At 33.1% G+C, this 20226-nt stretch overlaps 1 protein-coding gene across 1 annotated transcript in view; it reads left to right on the forward strand.

The window, feature by feature from the left end:
- Positions 1-19900, forward strand: part of opa (Zic family member odd paired) — a 30436-nt gene extending 10536 nt beyond the window's left edge. Inside the window, exon 3 of the mRNA XM_077438016.1 lies at positions 18229-19900. Coding sequence (XP_077294142.1) covers positions 18229-19019 — 791 coding nt within the window. The 3' untranslated portion in view covers positions 19020-19900. The remainder of the gene's footprint in view (positions 1-18228) is intronic.
- Positions 19901-20226: the final 326 nt, after the last annotated feature.

The following is a 20226-nucleotide window of genomic DNA, read 5'->3' on the forward strand; positions in this document are numbered from 1 at the left end:
ATTCGATTCAAATGATTATGCTCTTGATCTATTCCGTGCATTTTGATCCCTTCATAGGGTCGGTCACTCTATTGGTTGGTTTGCTACCCCTGCCGTGTTAAATGCGCCGTACGAAAACGCGACGTAAATATTTTGTAAACACCGCCCTTTGATATGAGCCACTACGCCCATGGGGCCGTTTTGGTGGTGAGGGAGCATTAACCCTCCCCAGGCCGAAATTGCACAGATTCTAAATCGAAATCCCTTTGATCTATAAATAATCCAAAGTTTTTTTTTAAATTTAATTTAACTTAATCTTGTAGTTAAACTAATAAGTAGGTCAAGAGAATATGCTCGCGAACATTTTTTAAATATATCGCACTATACTAGAAAAGCCTTTCGGATATTATTAACCTTTTCGTGTGGTTTTTCATGAAAATTTTAATAATGTTGTATGAAAATGTAATTATGTCAATCAAAAATTTTGATATTTTTTAATGATACAATCATGTTGTTAAAATATAAAAATCAATCATCGTTGTTATGTAATATTTCAGATTAAAATTGTAATCAAGATTGTTTTCAAATAAGTTAACATATAAAATTGATTTAAAAGCAAGACTTTGGAGTATTTCAAGTGATGTCGGAGATAAAAAAAATCAATCTTTTATTTAAAAATTTCTTTAATAGTTTTACGGTATGTGTCAACTAGTTTCCAATTTTATTGAAGTAAGTCCACTAATGAATTTAAATTTAATAATTCTTATAAAAATCATGAATTTGCTAAATTTTTATTTATAATTATTTAATTACCAATAATTCAATAAATTGGTTTATTGGTAATTAAATACGTGTAAATTGTTAGTGATTTTTTTTAATTACTTTCATTTTTTTATATTTTGAAAATTGCTACTATTTTTATTACTAAACATTTTATACCTTGGCAAGAAAGTCAATTTTACTAAAATCGTTCAAGTTGGAGTCATAGTTTGGAGTCGGGAGTTGGAGTCGGTAAATTTTGAACTGACTCCACAGCTCTATTTATGAAAATTGTTACTATTTTTATTACTAAAAATTTTATACGTTGGCAAAAAAAGTCAATTTTACTTAAATGGTTCAAGTTGGAGTCATAGTTTGGAGTCGGGAATCGGAGTCAGTAAATTTTGAACTGACTCCACAGCTCTATTTAAAAGATTAATGATTGAATTAGTAACTTCTAGTAACCTAATCCTTTTTTTTTTAAACAAATTTGATATTTCAGTTTATTCTTTTCATTTTTAATTGTTTGTTTTTTATTTTATTTTCCTCCATTTTAGAATTTTTCGATTTTTGTTTATCTTTTTTGATATTTGTATTTTTTGTATTATAACTTTTTAAATTAGCAAACCCCTTGAGTTCATCGGCTATGACACCTTTGCGAAGTATTTTTAATTAAATAATGAATTAAAAAAGACATCATTTTGACGATCCATAACCAGCGAACAGAGGCTACTCAGTTTGAAAACTACTGAATAGGGTTGCTCCTCAAATAGGCGTATGAAGAGCGTCACCCCATTAGGGGTGAAATTTTGTAGGTTTTCTTACTCCATATGTTCAATACTTGATAATGGACCATGCATAAGCAAAACAAATGAGTATATGGGGAGAATTTCCATTCAAAAATTTGTTTGGATCAATTTGAGTTTTTTTGCTAATCGGACACAACTTGTATTGTGAATGATTTTCCCAATTTTCCTTTCCCAATTTCTCGCTTTCCGACCGGAAAAAGATTAGAGACGCGTTCGTCCGGCTTGCGAGGCTACTCTCGGTTATCCGGTCAGCTGATCTGAGCGTATCGACTTGCGACGATCTGGACAGGGTCCATGCCGATTTACGACACACGCCGGCTCGGAGACAACTTGTGTGACCTTTTATTTCGTTCGCGTGATATATTTTATATAATCGAACGCCACTTTCGCATACAAATAAATAAATAAATATGGACGCGCGCATTACCTACTCTGGCTTCGGTAGATTTATCGATTCGTGGGCAACGGCAGCAGCGTACGTTAGAACACGAACATATCGACCGATATTGCAATAGCGAACGATAATTCACCAGTATCGTTGTATCAAAATGCTGAAGCCAACGACATGACTGAAACGTGCGTCGCTTATCATAATAAAAACAAGCTTCAGATCCAATTTAGTATGTCATCGAATTATTTCATAATATATTTAAGTGCCCGCACCGTTGAGACAAAACTAAGCGCCTGTCGGTGCAAAATTTGGCACTTAAAAATGTACTTGATAAAAATCTAATTTTTAGATATACTTGTAATATGTGATAATTTTTTTTAAGACTGTCTTCTTGATAGTCGAGTATTATTTTACTGAGAATAATTTTTCAATTATTCTAATAGTGTAGAAATACTACAATATATACTGAAGTAAGGGGATACAATGTACAACGTGCATGTAATGGGACTTTTTATATCCAGTACTTTGCATAAATTTATAATAACTTCTAAGATTGCATGTCGGTTATTACAGTTATTAATTGAAATTTATTTTTATATTACCCTTTTAGTGCGTGTTATTTATCGATCAAAGCGATAAGTTCATACGATTTAAGTTACAGTCACGTTGGATTAATTTATACAAAATATGTAATGTAATATTATGAGCGATAGTCAACGGGTCAAATCTAAATACGTACAATTAGATTTGATCTCATTGACCAATGACATTGTATCACCCCTACCCTTAGAATCATTTGCGACACACCCACTATTCTATCATACATACATATATTCAACCATTGGTTCTCGTATTTATTTTAAATAACTTATTGAATTTTTTTTTCAAAATGGTTTTTTTTATTTATTATTAATATATTATACATAAATTCCGTAAAAAAAACCATCGTTCAAATAAATTTTGATTTAATGCATTTTAAACCTATTAGCTGGAATGAATTTAGAAATAAAAAAAATATATAGCACATGATGTTGAACGAAAAGGTAAACTTTGCATCGGACATTAATGTGCGCGTTTAGGATGCCATTCGCATTCTTACCTTTAGATTGAACCTGGCATCTCCTTCAGGTGTGTTCAATATTTTAATATATTCAATTAAATGCATTCTAATCCTATTTATTATACATATTAATTTAAAGTACATATATGTATGGAACACTGTGCTTGGCATAACGAGAAGAGAGAGAAAACGGAATACATGGGTTAGAACTATGACAAAGGTGGCTGATGTAATAACGAGAGTAAATACATTGAAATGGCAATGGGCGGGTCACGAAAGAACGATAGTTGGACGAAAGAAGTGCTCGAATAGTACCCGAAAGAATGTCAAAGGGTACAAGGAAGGCCACAGGGGAGAAGGGTGGATGAAATCAGAAAAAAATGTGCAAATCAGATGGATGAGAGTTGCTCAAAACAGCAGAGACAAATGGAAACATATTGGAGAAGCTTTCATCCAGCAGCTGATGACGAATGATTGTGAATGATGATGATCTTACAACAAGAGCTCATCTTACATCAATTCAAATGGAAAAAGACGCTGACATCGTAAGTTTCTTTAATTAAGAGAATGTGCATCTCTGAAGTCAAGTGAACGCTTAAGATATTCGATTGTTGTTTGTAAGAAAATATAATGTGTACATATATAATATCCTCCCTCTTCCGTTTCTCGCAAATTCATTGCATATCGAATTTGTTGATTTTACCAGTTTTTTCATAGATGACGCTGTTGTATTGTATAATAATAATTTTGTCGTAATGTTTAGTACTTATGTACAAAAATGTGATCAAAGGTGTAGCCTTGGGGAAAGCTGTAAGGGCACATATGATAGAAATTTATGTATAATACATAAATGAATAAAGTATGCTTTTTACATGTATACATAAAAACACAATAAAATATTAGGATTTGACAGAATTTGATACATCCCAAGGATATAAAATTAGATGCGGTTGTTATTGTTAAATATTTATCAGTTCTCGATCCGCATTGTGTTGATTTTAGTTAATGTTATCGTTTTCGTTAATTATGTATGTTGAAGTGTATTTTAGTACCGTTATGTTCGGGTCGAAGGTTGAAAATCCCACCGCGCAGATCCATAGGTTTCCACGCCTCGAGCGTTTGGGGATCTCTGCTCGTCTGACAAGAAATGACGCACGAGAATGTTTGAAAAAAAAGCCAAACACTATAACAAATTAGACACGAGTTCGGTCGAAGACAAACAATAAATTAAAAAGATATATGTATATTTCACTTTTATATATGAAATTCTAGGTCAAGAGTACTTTTTACTTAATTTTTTTTAATTATGCAATCATGTATGATGCTGTAAATTTGCTACGCACTCGATTATTACGAATTCGCCTTTGATCCAGTGAGGCTAAACAGTTCTCATTTTCATTCATAAAAATTCAGACATGTAGATTTATGCACTTCGCATTATTTACGTTTATTACACGTTATTTTATCGCGTGGCGTCACAGGGACGAGCCTCGAATTCGTTTTTATTTTATTTTTACTTTTCTTTTTGTTATTTGTAGCCAGGTGAAGACATTACAAATTCACCCGGACAGGCCTTATATCATTTCTGACCTCGGAATATTAAAACATTATTCGGTCCCATGTTAACTCGAAACATACGAACGTGTGTATATATGTAATTTTTTTTTAGTTTCATCCATTTTTGAAATTCTCTGAGTTTCGTATACATTTTTTTTCGTAGTCGGGTTTTTGGAATACCTCTTCTCGGAACGTGCCCATCGCATTCCTATACTGATTTATAGATTCAGGCGCACACATAAAAATTGAGGATATCTGAAAGATACTGTATTTGGTCTCGGATGAAGAAGTTAAAATTTACTACCAACTATTTTTGATACTTTCATATAAAGTCGTTATTTTTAAGATAAATCTTTATATTTAGATTTATCTTTGAAAAAGTCTTTTATTTGATGCACACGACCTTCGCATTGTCTCGTGGCCGCTAACAGGTACGCTTTGAACCAAAAGTCGTTTAGAGTCTCGTGAACTTGCGACCTCTCCCCAAAATAAAATAACAAACTCATGCTAAGCGAAGGAATCGTGCATTTTACATGCCTAAGCTCGTATAACACGTCGCATCAACAATTATGCAAAATAAGTAGATTCGGTTTAAACAGACGTGAAAAAATAGTGCAGTGCTGTTGTTTCGTTTTCACTTTTTGTGTGTGTGTGTGTGATATGAAAATTATGATTTGTTCGTGTTGGTTTAATCAAGATGATTTGACGTTTCAAGAGGTCACATGGACCCCTCATCAGAGCATATGACGGCTCGTGACGAGGGAAAACTTCCAAAAGTTTTTGTTTCGACGATTGTAAAGCGGGTGAAATTGATGCTGTGGACTTCGGTTGCGCCGCGTTAAACCGACAATTCAAGTATGAAAGATATAAACATGGAGATACGAACGTACGTTCGTATCCACATACATACATACATACATATATATGTATGTAGGCTGGTACGTGGAGACTTTAGTAGGTGAGGTACATAAATTTGTGTCTGGGCCAGAACCGAAAATGAAATATGTAACCGCTTGGGAAACCACTTCTTCCCAGATCCACCGAACCAGAAGTTGTAAACAGACCGTTATAAATTGTATTTCGTGATTTTAGTACAATATATTAAGATTCAATTAAATCAGTAAAATTCATTTTGTCGTAGTTGAAATATTTTTACATCGGATATTGTTCATATTAAACTTGAATTTTAAATATCCAGTTATTCAACAAAAATTCAATACCTACATATTATAAAATGGGTGCAATTTAACTGTACTGAGAAAAATACTTTGTATCTACATTGATAAAAATACTTTGTATCTTAAAAAAAATGTTTGTGCATTAAAATTTGCATTTTTTTTCAGTGCATTGAACAATCTCTTATGTTATGAATGAAATATTTTGGCATTGTAAAGTGACCATTCAAAATTTTGAAACGATCATTCGAAAAAATAGATTTTAGCATTAGAATAGATACAAAAAGTAGCAACGTTACAGTCTTCCGCTATTGACAACTGTCAACTGTCGAAAGTGTTTACTTTTGTTTGAATATGAATGATGATGTCGAGTCGAAGCCAAGGTCGTAGGTGTCAAAGGTCGCAAGCCGAAGAGTAAAAAATAAGAAAACCAGTAGAGAAAAGCATTGGTCGTTGTCGGTTCGTATTTTGTTATTCGCGACATTACCGATACAGTTCATCTGTCGTTTTAATACACATTTCATCCGCTTTTTAAGTAGCAAATATTTTTTTCCATGATCAAAGCAAAGTTTCTAATGCAATCTGTATCCGTCATTTAGAAATGCACAAAAATTTGTTTTAATATACAGAAACCTTTTTTAATGTGCAAAAAAATTTTTAAATTGCTTTTTTATTACGTTTACATTGTTCCCTTATAAAATTGAAATGTATTCACGTTTTTGATTACTTTTATAAAAAAAAAACTTATTAGAAACCACAGAAAATAATTACTGAATCGAAAGATTTCTTTTTAGTGAAAATGAAATAGATTTTATGAAAACGTCAACATAAAATTAAAGCTAGACAATTTATGGAAAGAATATAAAAATTCGCAATTTTAATAAATATATTGTAAAAAATATAGGATAACATGCATGCGAATCGCGAAGTAAAAATAACATGCATGTTATTTTTACTTCGCGATTACTTTCTTTATGATGAAATGTTTCTAAATTATAAAAAAGGTAGATATGAATGATAATGGACAATGTTAATTTCATATATTTGAAATAGCCGCTTCAATTGCACGCGTATTGAACGTACATATATTATACATGTACATATCAATGAAATACGCTCACGTTCAACCGGTTTCGATCAAACATTATGATAGTGATAAGAACATATAATATGTACGCAGCTCGCCAGTTGTTGGCATCTGACCGTACGCAACGTAGTCGAAGCTTTCGGTGCGAGAGCGGGACAGTGATATGTGAATTGACGCGGGTGCGACAGAGAGCGCGATAGCTTTTCCGACGATGAATGTGAATGCGGAAAATTGAAATCTCACATTGTTATTTATGTCGCGCAAGGTCACGCTGGATTCGCGACGGCGAAAGTGACCTTTGCGCACAAGAACGGAAGGATTAAAATCGAGTGAGGGCGCTCACGCGAGATGTCACCTTTTTATTTTGACGCGTCGACTGGTAATGGACGTCCGCGTGTTGTAATATCGAACGAAATTCGGAATCTTTCTCGAGGTATCGCAGACTTTCAAACGTATAATAAATTTAGCAGTCGAAAAATATATTTTATCCATTTGAAGTTTGATTTTGGTGTTAGTACCCTTTGGAAGTTTCATCACAGTTCGAATAATATAATTTTTATTTTTGTTTTACCAGGAATTCTTATATAAAAAAAACTGTTGACAGAATTTATGTCTTACGTACATACCATTTTACTTATTGGAATTTGACGGTCAATTAAAAAAATTATTTCGTTGAATATTTATCATATCCATCGAATTATTTTGTATTCCTATTCATATTGGAAATAAATTATTATTCAAAGAAATAAAATATTTGACATTTCATAAAAAATCCATAAGAAGACGAAACCTTGTTGATTTTGAGAAAAACAAGAATTTGTATAGTAATTAGTTATAGTGAAAGAGGCATCTTTATTTATTGATATTTGACATCGAAATGGTAATGGGCGGTGAAAGGTGGACAAAAGAAGTGCTAGAATGAGAATGTAAAAGGGTCAAAGGAGAATGAAATTAGAAAAAATGGAAGCGTGTTGGAGGGGCCTTCATCCAGCAGTGGATGGCGAGTGACTGTAAACGATGACATTACATGATTGTAAGATTACGGACTTTAGAATTGAAATAATGCGCAAAGTCAACAATTACAATTAAAAGTAATGCACAAAGTAAATAAAAAAATCTCCAATCGGAACATCACGGAAAAGTTACTAGAATTACAGCTTTTGATATTTTATTTTATTTTTATACATATGTATATACCAGGAATGCCTAACAAGTACACCCAAATATCCTGGCTAATTAGAAACATCGATATTCAATTTTTACAAACTATCATAGGGACATCTACGGATAAACTCAAATTTTTGTTGGAGATAGGACTGGTTACCAATTTGGTGGAATCGTTTCGATGAAATCAGATAAATTGCCAAACTCTTGATAGGAAACGATCGACTTGGAGTCATATATCCGAGGTCTGACCAGCAGCAACCAGTGGAACTCGAACTTGTGACCACTATGTTCGAAAACATATATGCTAACCACTAGTCCACGCTGTTGGTTTATTTTTTAGTGTATTTTTTACGGTCTGACCAGCCAGGGAATGAATCCGTGACCACTCAGTTGAAAACATCACACAATAACCACTGAGTTATGCTGCTATTATGTATAGTGTTACTCATTGGATCTGAATCAGTGAATATTTTTTGGAGTCTGTTGTATTACATCTAATATATATAATATATATATATATATATATATATATATTTCGATTCAAATCAATTTAATAAAAAAACAAATGAGTGTTTACTATTAGATTGTTTTGCCTTGTTTAAGCTGTTTATATTACAAATACCGAGCGAAGCCGGGTAAAAACACTAGTATATTATATTATACAACAAACGTAAAAGTGGATAGGCAAATCATTCTTCAGACGCATAGGTATATTTTATTATAAATTGAATGATTATTTTGGTATCACTGATTTAATCGCCGCGACCGATGATAGCCTCTTCGCAGCTAACATACTTCTCGACAATGGTCCTTGTACTAAGTGGGCATAAGGGCGAGTTTCGCCGCAACTTTCGTCGCTCTTGCGCCCGTGCGCGTGCCGCCGGATGTTTATATTTTATACACGGTTGTCATGGCAACACATTTCGAATTTCTTTTCCTTTCATGAATTATTCGGTGTGACCTCACGGAATATTTCATGCGCGCTCGATTATGACACCTCTCCGGGTCGGACCTCTAATAAAATAAAAAAAAGCGTCAAAAAAGGGAAGATCGCGCACGACGTATACGAACACAGGCTGCTTAAAAAAAATCGACTCGGTAAAGACGACCAACGATTTTAGATTAAGAGAAAGAAATACTTAGACTTAAATAATCTTAATTGCCAATTAATTCCTGTTCTATAAGGAACGTGTGGATATTTTCTCATTTATTAAAATTTATTAATAGCACTTTTGCATGGCTATGCAGCATTAGTGTGGTTGCTGAGTTGACCTTAGTATGAATTAAAATTAATTTATTAATACGAATATGAAAGAACTTGTATTCTGTTAAAATTGTAATTGATGTGCTGTGAAATATTTTATGAACACTCTGTGAATATAATGTTCGAGGATGACAAATTGGGCTTCGTACATTACTTTCATGACAAATTTAAAGCTTTTAAAGCGTCTGCGACGTTCTTTCTCGATTCTAATAAAAATATTGCTATAAATAACGCTCGCTTGTACAGGTGTGTTCGATATATTTAAATTTTGATGTATTTCTAAGAAAATAACTCAATTATTCAAAATCGCCCGTTTCGATGTTCAGAAATGTGTCTAAATGATTTACGCATTTTTTTGTTACAGAAAGCTACACATTTTCTTATGAATTACTTTACGTTTTTCGTTACGGATGCGTTTTAATCGTTTCAGTTACAAAAGCGCGAACATCACAATAGATACAACCGATAAAAAAAATCGGTGAAAAAAAAGAGGAACGGAATGAGAGAATTGTGTTCTTTGTATAGGAATGAGATTAGGATTCTAAATCCTTTACTTTGTTACGAAAGGTTGCATTTCAAATGCATTGTTTTGATCCCAATTTTCATAGACAATGAACATCGTTGTACTTAAAACTCAATGAAAAAAATAATGACAGTGCAATAGCTGAAGATAAAACTTTGACTATTTTAATAATGATTTTGTATATTTAGTTTTAATATCAAAAAGTTCGAAGCCAAAACTTAAAGCTAAAGCTCAAAGGAACGCATTCGTTGATACAATAAATATGTGCGGAATTAAATTAATGTATTCGTGCGCTCATATTTTATTCTATATAAAAGCCCTGAGAAAGGAAATTGTATAAAAAAATAAAATAAACTGATTTTGACAACAATGAAGTTATTATTTAGTGGGCTTGCATATATGTATATATCCACATTCGCATCCCAAACGAGGGACAGACAAATTTGCCAATATGGTTGTCTCGTTATATTTTCGCAGTGACTCATTTCGAGTTGAATTTAAATGCAATATTAATTCCCGCGAGCGAAATCATCACAGGTTGAAAACGTTTGGTTTGGTCCGTTGTACGTAGGTGTGTTTATATTGTAATATTATTCATAGGAACAAAAATATGAGAGTAATTAAATTAGCCATGAATTATGAGCGGGGTTTCGGTAATTATTGGTTGTAGGTGTTGATGTCGGACCACCGCACCCTGGGTTATTGTGCCCTCGGGGTGTTTTTGGGGCTCCAGACCCCAATTAGCGCAACGGTGGCAACGACGGAGGGCGGGGCCCGAGGAATGGGGAATCCGCCCCCCACAGGCGCCTCTCGACCACTTACTAAAACTGACAAACCTCTCGAATCCCTTTATTAATTATATAGATATAATATGCACATCCATTTATTATCGAAGATTATTGGAAAAAGTGTATCTAAGTTAAAAAGATGTGTTTAAATTATTATAGAACGTAGTCTAAGCTCATACCTACTCTAAAATAGAAGTCTATGAACTTTTTGAACCACAGTAAATCAAATTTTGGAGGTTTTGTTTTATTTTTGTTATATACGTTTCGTATATTGCTTAGCGATAGTCTTCTAGCGATATGTTGATAGTCTTCAAGACTAATGGCGCCTACAGACGAAGCGATTTGTCTATCGTAGAGATGGCCTAACCAAAGTTAAGCAATTCGGTGTAGTAAAATTGTTAACTACGATATAAATCTCTACGACTGAAAATTCGAACGAAGAATCTACCATTAACAATCGTAGAATCTATCATTGTTCTAACGAGTTAAAATAACTCCATATTCATTATTATTATATTAAATTTGTCATGTATTATTTTTAACCTGACTTTTAAAATAATGCATTTTTAAGGCAGTAATTTTTACCCTTATTTAGCTTACATTCCTTTTTAAAATCAGTCAATAGCTGGGAAATTTTTAATTAATTAAATTTAAAATCAGTCAATAGCTTTTTTTTTCAATAGAAATGCATCAAATTTGCAAATTTGTGATTCAAATCACCTACATGGGAAATTGTGATGCCTTCAAACTTTATTTGACGAATGATTTTGAACGGTTGATAATGCTCTTTTCTTTTCCATTGAAGTTTAATGAAAGAACAGCAATCAAAAAGCGCTATTTAAATGTTTTCGTTTCAAGAATTTAAAATAGAACTAAGAACGATATATATTTTTACTTGAGATATAAATGGGTGGGATACGTAGCTTGGTAAACCATCGATAGATGGACGAAATAAGTGCTCGAATGGTACCCGAGTGCAAGGAAGGCCACAGGTTAGATGGGCGAATGACATTAGAAAAATGTATGGGATGAGATGGATGAGAGGTGCCCAAAACCAGATATTGGAGAGGCCTTCACCCAGCAGTGAATGGCGAATGACTGTAAATGATAATGATGATGATAAAGAAAAAAATAATTTTGCGATTTTGAAATTGGGCTGACAATACGTCCTCCACACCAACTATAAATGTATGTATGTAGTCTTCCATTGATTCTATCTACCATTATGTGTGTAAATAAGTATTACAATTATATCGATCGGACGATTTCCAAATGACCAATAGCGAAATGACTATTCAATTTTGACACAAAGCGCTCGGCTCGCCGTCAATGTACTGTCATTTAACCCCGCAATTGCCGCTGCACCGTTACCTTAATTAATTGTTACTTTTTAATTTGCACCATCTGGCGTATAAGGATATAGCTCACGAACATGTTTCAATTACGTATAACGAGAAGGCTCTATAAGGTATGCGAAATCGGGCCAACGTGTGTCCATTAACGACTGATATAATTAACCATCGGTCAGGGCGCATTATTAACTACGGACATTTGACTTATTCAATCGATGTATGGACATGCATATAAGTAATTATAATAATAGATACCTACACTCGTGTAAGTGTATACGTGTTCGAACATAAGAAGATATTCGAACTATTCAATATTAATGTGCATATAAAATTTAATTTGTTTTTGTTTGTTGTTGTTTTGGCCTAACGTCTATGCCCGTTCGATTTCTTTATTGGCCACATGTACTTTTTTTATAAGCACAATGACTGGTCATTTTGTTGGATCTCCATTCTTCTGTTTCGTCTGTCTCTCTCTCTCTCTCTCTCTCTCTCTATTATTATTATTACATTAATATTATTTTACAACAATGCAAGGCTATTGATATTAATTTTCTACATAAAATTATAATTGTTTGACCGCTATCGATTATTAGAAAGTATTTTTCATGTTTTTTTTTTAACTAATTCATATCATAAGCACGTTCAATAGATATCAATCATTCATATTTGTAAATTGAGTGTAAAATTTTCACACACACAGCAGCGAAATCATTAATTTGTTTGACGTGTGAACATTTGCGATTTAAACAGTCACCCATTCAAATGTCATCTATCGAGTATGATCAAACGTACATTGCCGTACAAAGTGATCATTGCTAATTTCTATGCAAATATAATAATATTTTAATTTCGCACGCATTAATAATAATAATAAAAATATGATTTAATACAAACTAGAATTACGAAGCGTTTGATAGCATCGAATAGATGGCTCATTTGAATATTTTTAAAGGCTGTATAAAAGGATTTAAATTGTGAATTTATTGTGCATGAGATATACATATGTGTATAGCCAAACGTACACATGTATTGGTTCTCGACAAACCGTTTAGTCACGGTTAATTAAATTTTGGTTGTTCAAACTGATCGGTTGGACGCGCTTCATTAAATCGTAGATCCATAGTCATTCACCGTGCCTTCTTTTACGACAGGTCATTGTGAACTCGATATTTGAAAACGGACACGGAAATTCTAACCCAAATATTAAATGGCATTATGCATGTATGTATGTGTGTAATTTTCTCAGAAAACTTATTATGGATGCGCTGAAATAAACTTACATATGTATAAGGATGCATATTTTGCAAATACCTGTAATAATATAATAATTATCATAGCAAATACAAGTCAATAATTGTCCAGCAGCAAATTAATTTAAAATAATGAATCATCTTTGCAAACATTGAACCCTGTTTTTCAGTACATGTACATACATACAGTCTGTGAAACGAGTTCTCTTTAATAGCCACATTTACAGCGTCTTCCCCAAGTAAAATTATTACTTAATTATGTATCTATTTTTTACATATTCAAAGTGAAATACTGCACTACTTACTGTACAAAACTTCTAAAACTATATTTAATACATATTGAAAAGAAGCGATAGGTCATACGTTGCGATTTCGTCGGTCCAGTATGCATGTAGCTTACCTTGCACAACTTTCATGTACTAAAATATCGCATTCCAAACATTTTTCGTAGTTCAAATATCTAACGTCAATTCGAAGCTACTACCTTCTATATTTCATACTATTGAGAACTGACTTCATCCTCACATTTAACAATATTTCTCATCCATGTATTCCTTTTCTTATTCCGAACTTATCTATATATATTCTCATACCTTAGTTTCTCGAATCCATACTAAAAAACTCATTAAAATCATATTGGAAATTTTACAACTCCACAATGTGTATACAATTGTTTCCTTTTAACATATAAAGTCGTCAAAATCCCCCATATCGAAAAATCCGGGAGTGATCCTGCAAGTTGATGTTTTTCATGTAATACGATATTTTAGTGTATACCGATGTGGCTACCGTTGAAGGTGGTTATAATACTGCACTGCATCCGACAACCGTGTATACTTGGCCGGTCTGTAATCCCATACCAATTTATAACAGTTAATTTATAACCGTGTCCAACTATAACCACGTTCTGCCTTTGCTCCTCGTGAATTTACGAGCTTTGAACGCGAACGCCCGGACCTCGACCATACCGGTCTGTCATACGTCACACGTTCATACTAATCACTTTTGGAATGTTCCCGAATGTCCTGTCCTTTCCTTTTGGCCGTAAAAATAACTGTAGTAAATACACCCCCGCAAATAATTCAGTTCACAAAATCCATAAATCGGAAGCGCGCACTTTCTCCGTACTAATAATCTCACCTTTTCATTTTTCATCAATTTGAAAGGACCTTTTGAAAATGTCCAAATTTACAACCAGCGAAAATCTATTGCTCTTCGTTTGTCTATTTACGATGTGTATTCTCTTTTTCACCTCATTCGTCACTGAAGGCTCGCTTCTAAGGTCATTTGAGATATTATATTGTTCAGCTCCCCATATTGTCTTTACGGAATGATTTATTGTCGAGTCGTAAATTGAGAACCGCTTTTTTTTCTTTCGCCCGGGCAAAGATTTATTGTTGGTCCTGAGTGATGTTTGTTTTAATCCTGGAAAATTTCCTATATTATTTATTAATGTTTTCCAAAAAGGCTCAATATGATTGATGTTGTATTGATTTAACGTAAATTTAATTCAGGAATAGTACCTAATAATAAATGTACATATTTATGATACACATACATATGTATGTACATAATTATATCCGTAAAAAATGTCCAAAAACTTACAAAAACTATCACAAAAAATGATTTGTCTATGCATATGCAATTTCCTATTTCATGAAATGTTGTCATTCTTTGGAAAAAATGTCAATATTGTGTAGAAGACAATTAGTTCTTTCTTATTTTGATGTATTTGGTTTAAGTATTGTATATTTCCGCATTTGAAAAAAAATCGAAAAAGGGCCACACAATGAAAGGCAAAAATAATGAAACGCTATTGAGATCTATATTTACTATTGTGTAATATGAAGTTAAACAAATGTATTGTTGCATACAATTGTACGAGTGGGTAATGTAAATTATAAAAAAATCTCATAGAAGGGTGTAATTAAAACTGATTTTATGTGGACATATGTATGTATATTATAAATATTGAAAAATTGATAATATTGAAGCTACATATTTCCTAAGAATTATCTATAAATATTTAACAGGTTTGGATGGTTTTTATGTTGTGGGTGTGACAATAAATATACCTATAAATACCTGTCAGAAATAGAAAGAAAAAGAAATTCTGAAAATATCTTAAAACATTGCTGACTTCTAAAGGTGCTCCATTGTTAGGAAGTAATTTGAATACGCTCGCAATTGAATACATATTTAGAAATCTGCCATTTGTGAAGAAATAGATATACATATATATTCTGAAAAAAAAAACCAAACAGTTACGAAAAGAATATTTTCTATAAAAACCATTTGGTAGAGACTTGTTCGAGAGCATTCAACGGACAATGCGGGAGTGCGTTGTTGTTTTTTTCCCTCTTCTCGGTTGTTATTCCCGTGTTATTTATTACCTGGCCAATTCCTCAAGGATCTGTCCATTGTGACCAGACGTCTTCAATGGCCCTCGATTTCTATTGTGACCATTCGAAATATGGTTTATGGTTGTTACCGATCATTGTCATGTGGGCAAAAGTGATTCTGCACTCTCTCTAATCGATATTCACGTGTCGAAAACAACTTTTTCATTCTCCCAAATCAAATTAAAATTTAATATTTTCACAATAATACGCGTCGGGCGTTAATTTGTATAGTAAAATAAGGAAACGGATGCGTGTGTGTTCACATTTCGAATGGGTTGTTTTCGTTGGCCGGTGTCGTTTCGGTGGCAATTCAATATCCATTACCAGCTCTAGAACGACAGTGTTGGCTGTTAGCATAAATATATACCTAAGCTTACAACAATAAAAGCTCAAACTTTTAAGCTTATTTATGAAATGAGCTTATGTTAAAAAAATGTTTAAATAAAGTCATATATCTGACTTAACCGACCTGCCTTCGGGATTGTGCAATGAACACGTAATCTTGCCCTAGAGCTATAGGATAGGGGCTGCACGAATGTATTATATTATAGTATGTATGCCCACACGCACTTTCAAAAAATAATACAAATTGAATTTCAAAATATAAACAGAAAGTCTATTAAAACGTTTACAAACGCAACATTTTATTGATGTATTTATCTATTATTTTTTCACAATTTGTGCCGAGCTTATGTAGTTTTTATATAATATTTTATTATAATATACTTTTATGGAATAAATTTTCTCAAATATAGTACTTTAATTAAATAAAAATGAAATCGATCGAATAAAATATTATAATCGCTATGAGCTTCAATGCCATTGATCTTTGTATATGCTTGTCATAAATCATAATAATAACAATAAAAGTTAAACTTCTTACTTTTTTGTAGTCACAAGATAGTGCACCATTCCGAATGTATCATTTCTTTCAGTTCGCTTCGCCGAATAGTGGAAAATATTAGTGAAATTAATTTTTGCACGTCTAAAAAATGTACAGGCATAATATATTAAAGTTGCGTTTCGTGATCGTTCAATTTTAACGTACCTACCGATTTTTTTTTGAATGGGAAAATCGTGAGCGTAGTCAGAATTGGCGAGTAGAGAGACAACACCTCGTTTAGATCCTTTGTGAGAATTTTCGGCCCTTTGTGAGGATCCTGATCCCCGTTCGCGTATTCGCTCAGCCACGGACGTTTTGACAAGAGACTTATTTGTTATGATAATTTAGAGTCCTTTCCGTGCAACGAGGATTATATCCTCCGAATCCCGATAACATTGACAAAAACGTTTCGGTGCGCCGTAATCCTGCGAGACATTTGTGATGTGTAAGCGATGCTAAAGGATTACCCGATGAAAGTTTCATATGAGAACAATGTTTCTCAAACTTTTTTTACATGAACTGCACTCAATTGTTGCCTACTAAATAAATTTTACTTGTACCATTGTACTTTAGTGAATCTGAAAGAATACCTCAACTTTGAAAAGCTTGATAGCTAACACATCTTAATTAAATTTTAATCGAAATTTATTCCATATATTTATAAAAAAAATATCTTCATTGCTATAAAAATGAAAATGCTGTGCGAAAATTTGTTATAAGCCCGTATAAATTATTTTTTTATATACAAAAAAGACATCAACGTACGTACAAATATGAAACCCAATGTTGCTTCGTCATATTTCTTTTATGATATAAATATTTTCCACTGTAGGGAAATAAATCATTTTAAACGATACTATTTTTTATTATCAATGAAATTAATATGTTTTTTATACAATGCATATATTATACATACATATACATACAATGTATAGTTTCGAATTGAAATATGTCAGATTGCAACTACATGTGTATCAACATTGCAGATTATTCCTGCAGAATTATTTTTGAACATCCAGAACGAAAACCTTAAAGTTGACGTTGTTTTTAAGAGCAAAACGAACATCTAAACCGCAAATGTTAAGATTAAAAGTTAGCATAAAAAACAAGCTGTCCGCTGTCCGAGACAGCGAACCAACGTTGCCCTGTGATTGACACACGCTTTTCCATTTACGGTTTTCTCATTTCTTTTTTAAAAATGTACAGTATATATAAATAAATACACAAAAATAAAGCACATTTTCTATGACTTTCCCCGTATGAAACATTTTATGTTACAAAAGAGAGGTGTTTGTTTTTCCATCATAAAATTGATACCCAAAGAAAAATCGGAAAGTTTGAAAAATACTTTCTTATACCACTTTATACTACAGAATATCTAAACATGCTTAGTCAAAATAAGTAGAAAAACTATTTATTATTAACACATGGATATCTTTAAGGTGCCATAAATATAATAAGCTGTCTACTTTCGTGTGAAATAAAATTTTACCATAGTCCTTTCCATTTCAACGGTTCCTTATAGACGAAAAGAAGATAGCCGTAAAGGCTTACTATTTCTATGACACAGTTAGTCACAGTATTTGAGTTTATAAACATTAAAATGTTGAAAATTCATTTAATATGTATGAAAAATGTTTACAATTTATTTAGCTGGATACATTGTCCCCAAAAGTACATACAATAATTTTTTTACTGCGCAATCTTGATTAGCAGTAACCAGAATTGACTGACGTTTCGACATTTTTTCAAAATTTTAACCAATTTTTTTTTTATTTTCAGGAGAGAAACCATTCAAATGCGAGTACGAAGGCTGCGACCGTCGTTTCGCCAACTCTTCAGACCGGAAGAAACACTCACACGTACACACTTCAGATAAACCGTACAACTGTCGAGTCTCCGGCTGCGACAAATCGTACACCCACCCCTCAAGTCTAAGGAAGCACATGAAGGTGCACGGTCCAGGACACGGAGACGACCGATCGACCCACGGTTACGACAGCGACGGCGATGATTCCAACTCCTCGGAGAGCATCAGCATCACGAACGGGCCAGCGAGTCCCATACACACACCAAACCACAACCAAATGCCTCCGAAACAACAGCAGCAGCAACAGCAGCAGCAGCAACAACAACAGCAAAATCCAGCTGCTACGACAGCCGTCGGAACAGTACCCACGATAGACCACGGCCATTCAATAACGGCCAAGTTGGAGAACCTCAACAACAAGTACTTCAACACAGATAATAAAATAGGACCTCCGTTCAATCCGAACATTGGCGGGGGTTTGATCAACAATCACCTGATGGACCATTTGCACACGCAGCCGGGCCACCTGCAGACGAATCACCACCATCACCTGAACCATCCGATGAATCACCATCATCAGATGGCTACGACGAACCTCTCAGAGTGGTATGTCTGCCAATCGGCGTCGGCTGGCGGTTTGCAGACGCCTCCGTCTCAGGACCACTCGCCGGCGCCGCATCCCCTCAATCACCATCACTTTGCAAATCACCATCATCATCTGGTGCATCACCATCATCACGGAGGAGCCGCCACGGCGTACTGACTGCAGTGAACTTAGGGACCCTATTCGAATTTAATTATAGTCGTATTGTACGCCATGTTGATACTGTCGACCTTGGATGAAAGCAATGACAAGTTGTAATTTTTTAGTGTTATAAATATTTTTGATAGTCACTGCTTACAGTATCGAAGGTTTGTTTAAAACGTGTTATCACATTCAGAATTGAAGTAGTCAGAAGAGATGTGGCGTTACTTACGATACAAACTTTTACTATATATTGATTTCAGTTACAAGATAGTACGTAAGTATTGTACCTACCTATCGAATTTGCCAACTGAAAATTTCATGGTTATTTTCCATACTATTAAATTTATTAAATTATTTTCAAGATTTCTATTGTTGTTATAGCTATTAGAAATATCAAAATTGTAGATTAAAATCCAAACAAACTAAAATTTATCATATCATAAAAAGTTGTACAAAATAATTTCTTCCCAATGTTGGTTTGTATTTATTTAGATATTCAAAAATGTCTTCAAGATTATGAAATAAAATCCAAATATTTAATTCTAACAATCTAGAAATCTAATAAAGGTAAATTTCTGTTTGTGTAATATTAAATATTTTGAAGCATAAACAATTCGAAATCAATTTTCATTAAAAGTAATAAAAACTGCTTTGTCACATCTCTGCCAACTGCTTCAATTTTGATAATCTTTCAACTGTATTATAAAATCTCCTTTATGGTTTTATATACATATTGAGTTACCACTTATTATGTTCTAAGGAACAATCACAATATTAAAAAAATAATTATAGATTTTTTATACAACTTTTTGATATTGTAACATTATTCAATTCAAGAGTCAATATTTGACACACACACATACACACATCTCATAAAAAAACCAAAACTAGATCCCAAAAAAAAATATTTACTATTGAATTGAATAATTTACAATCCAAGGTCGAGACAGCAACAAAATGCTACGAATTTAATTTAAATAATAAAAAATGTATGATCTCGCTTTGATTCGGTTATTTTTCATGTTTTACTTCAATCAAAGTTTATATTATACCTGAAAGACCATTTTTTCACCATTGAATTGTTATATAAATATTGATCCGTATTAATTTTCAATATCAAGAATGAGAAATCAATTTACCGTAAATATAACAATAAATTTCCCTATACGGAGTAAACAACTTGATTCGGTGTATGCACCCGAAATAAATCCCATTATACACG

The sequence above is a fragment of the Arctopsyche grandis genome, chromosome 9 (genome assembly GCF_051622035.1).
Source record: "Arctopsyche grandis isolate Sample6627 chromosome 9, ASM5162203v2, whole genome shotgun sequence".
Classification (NCBI taxonomy): Eukaryota; Metazoa; Arthropoda; class Insecta; order Trichoptera; family Hydropsychidae; genus Arctopsyche; species Arctopsyche grandis.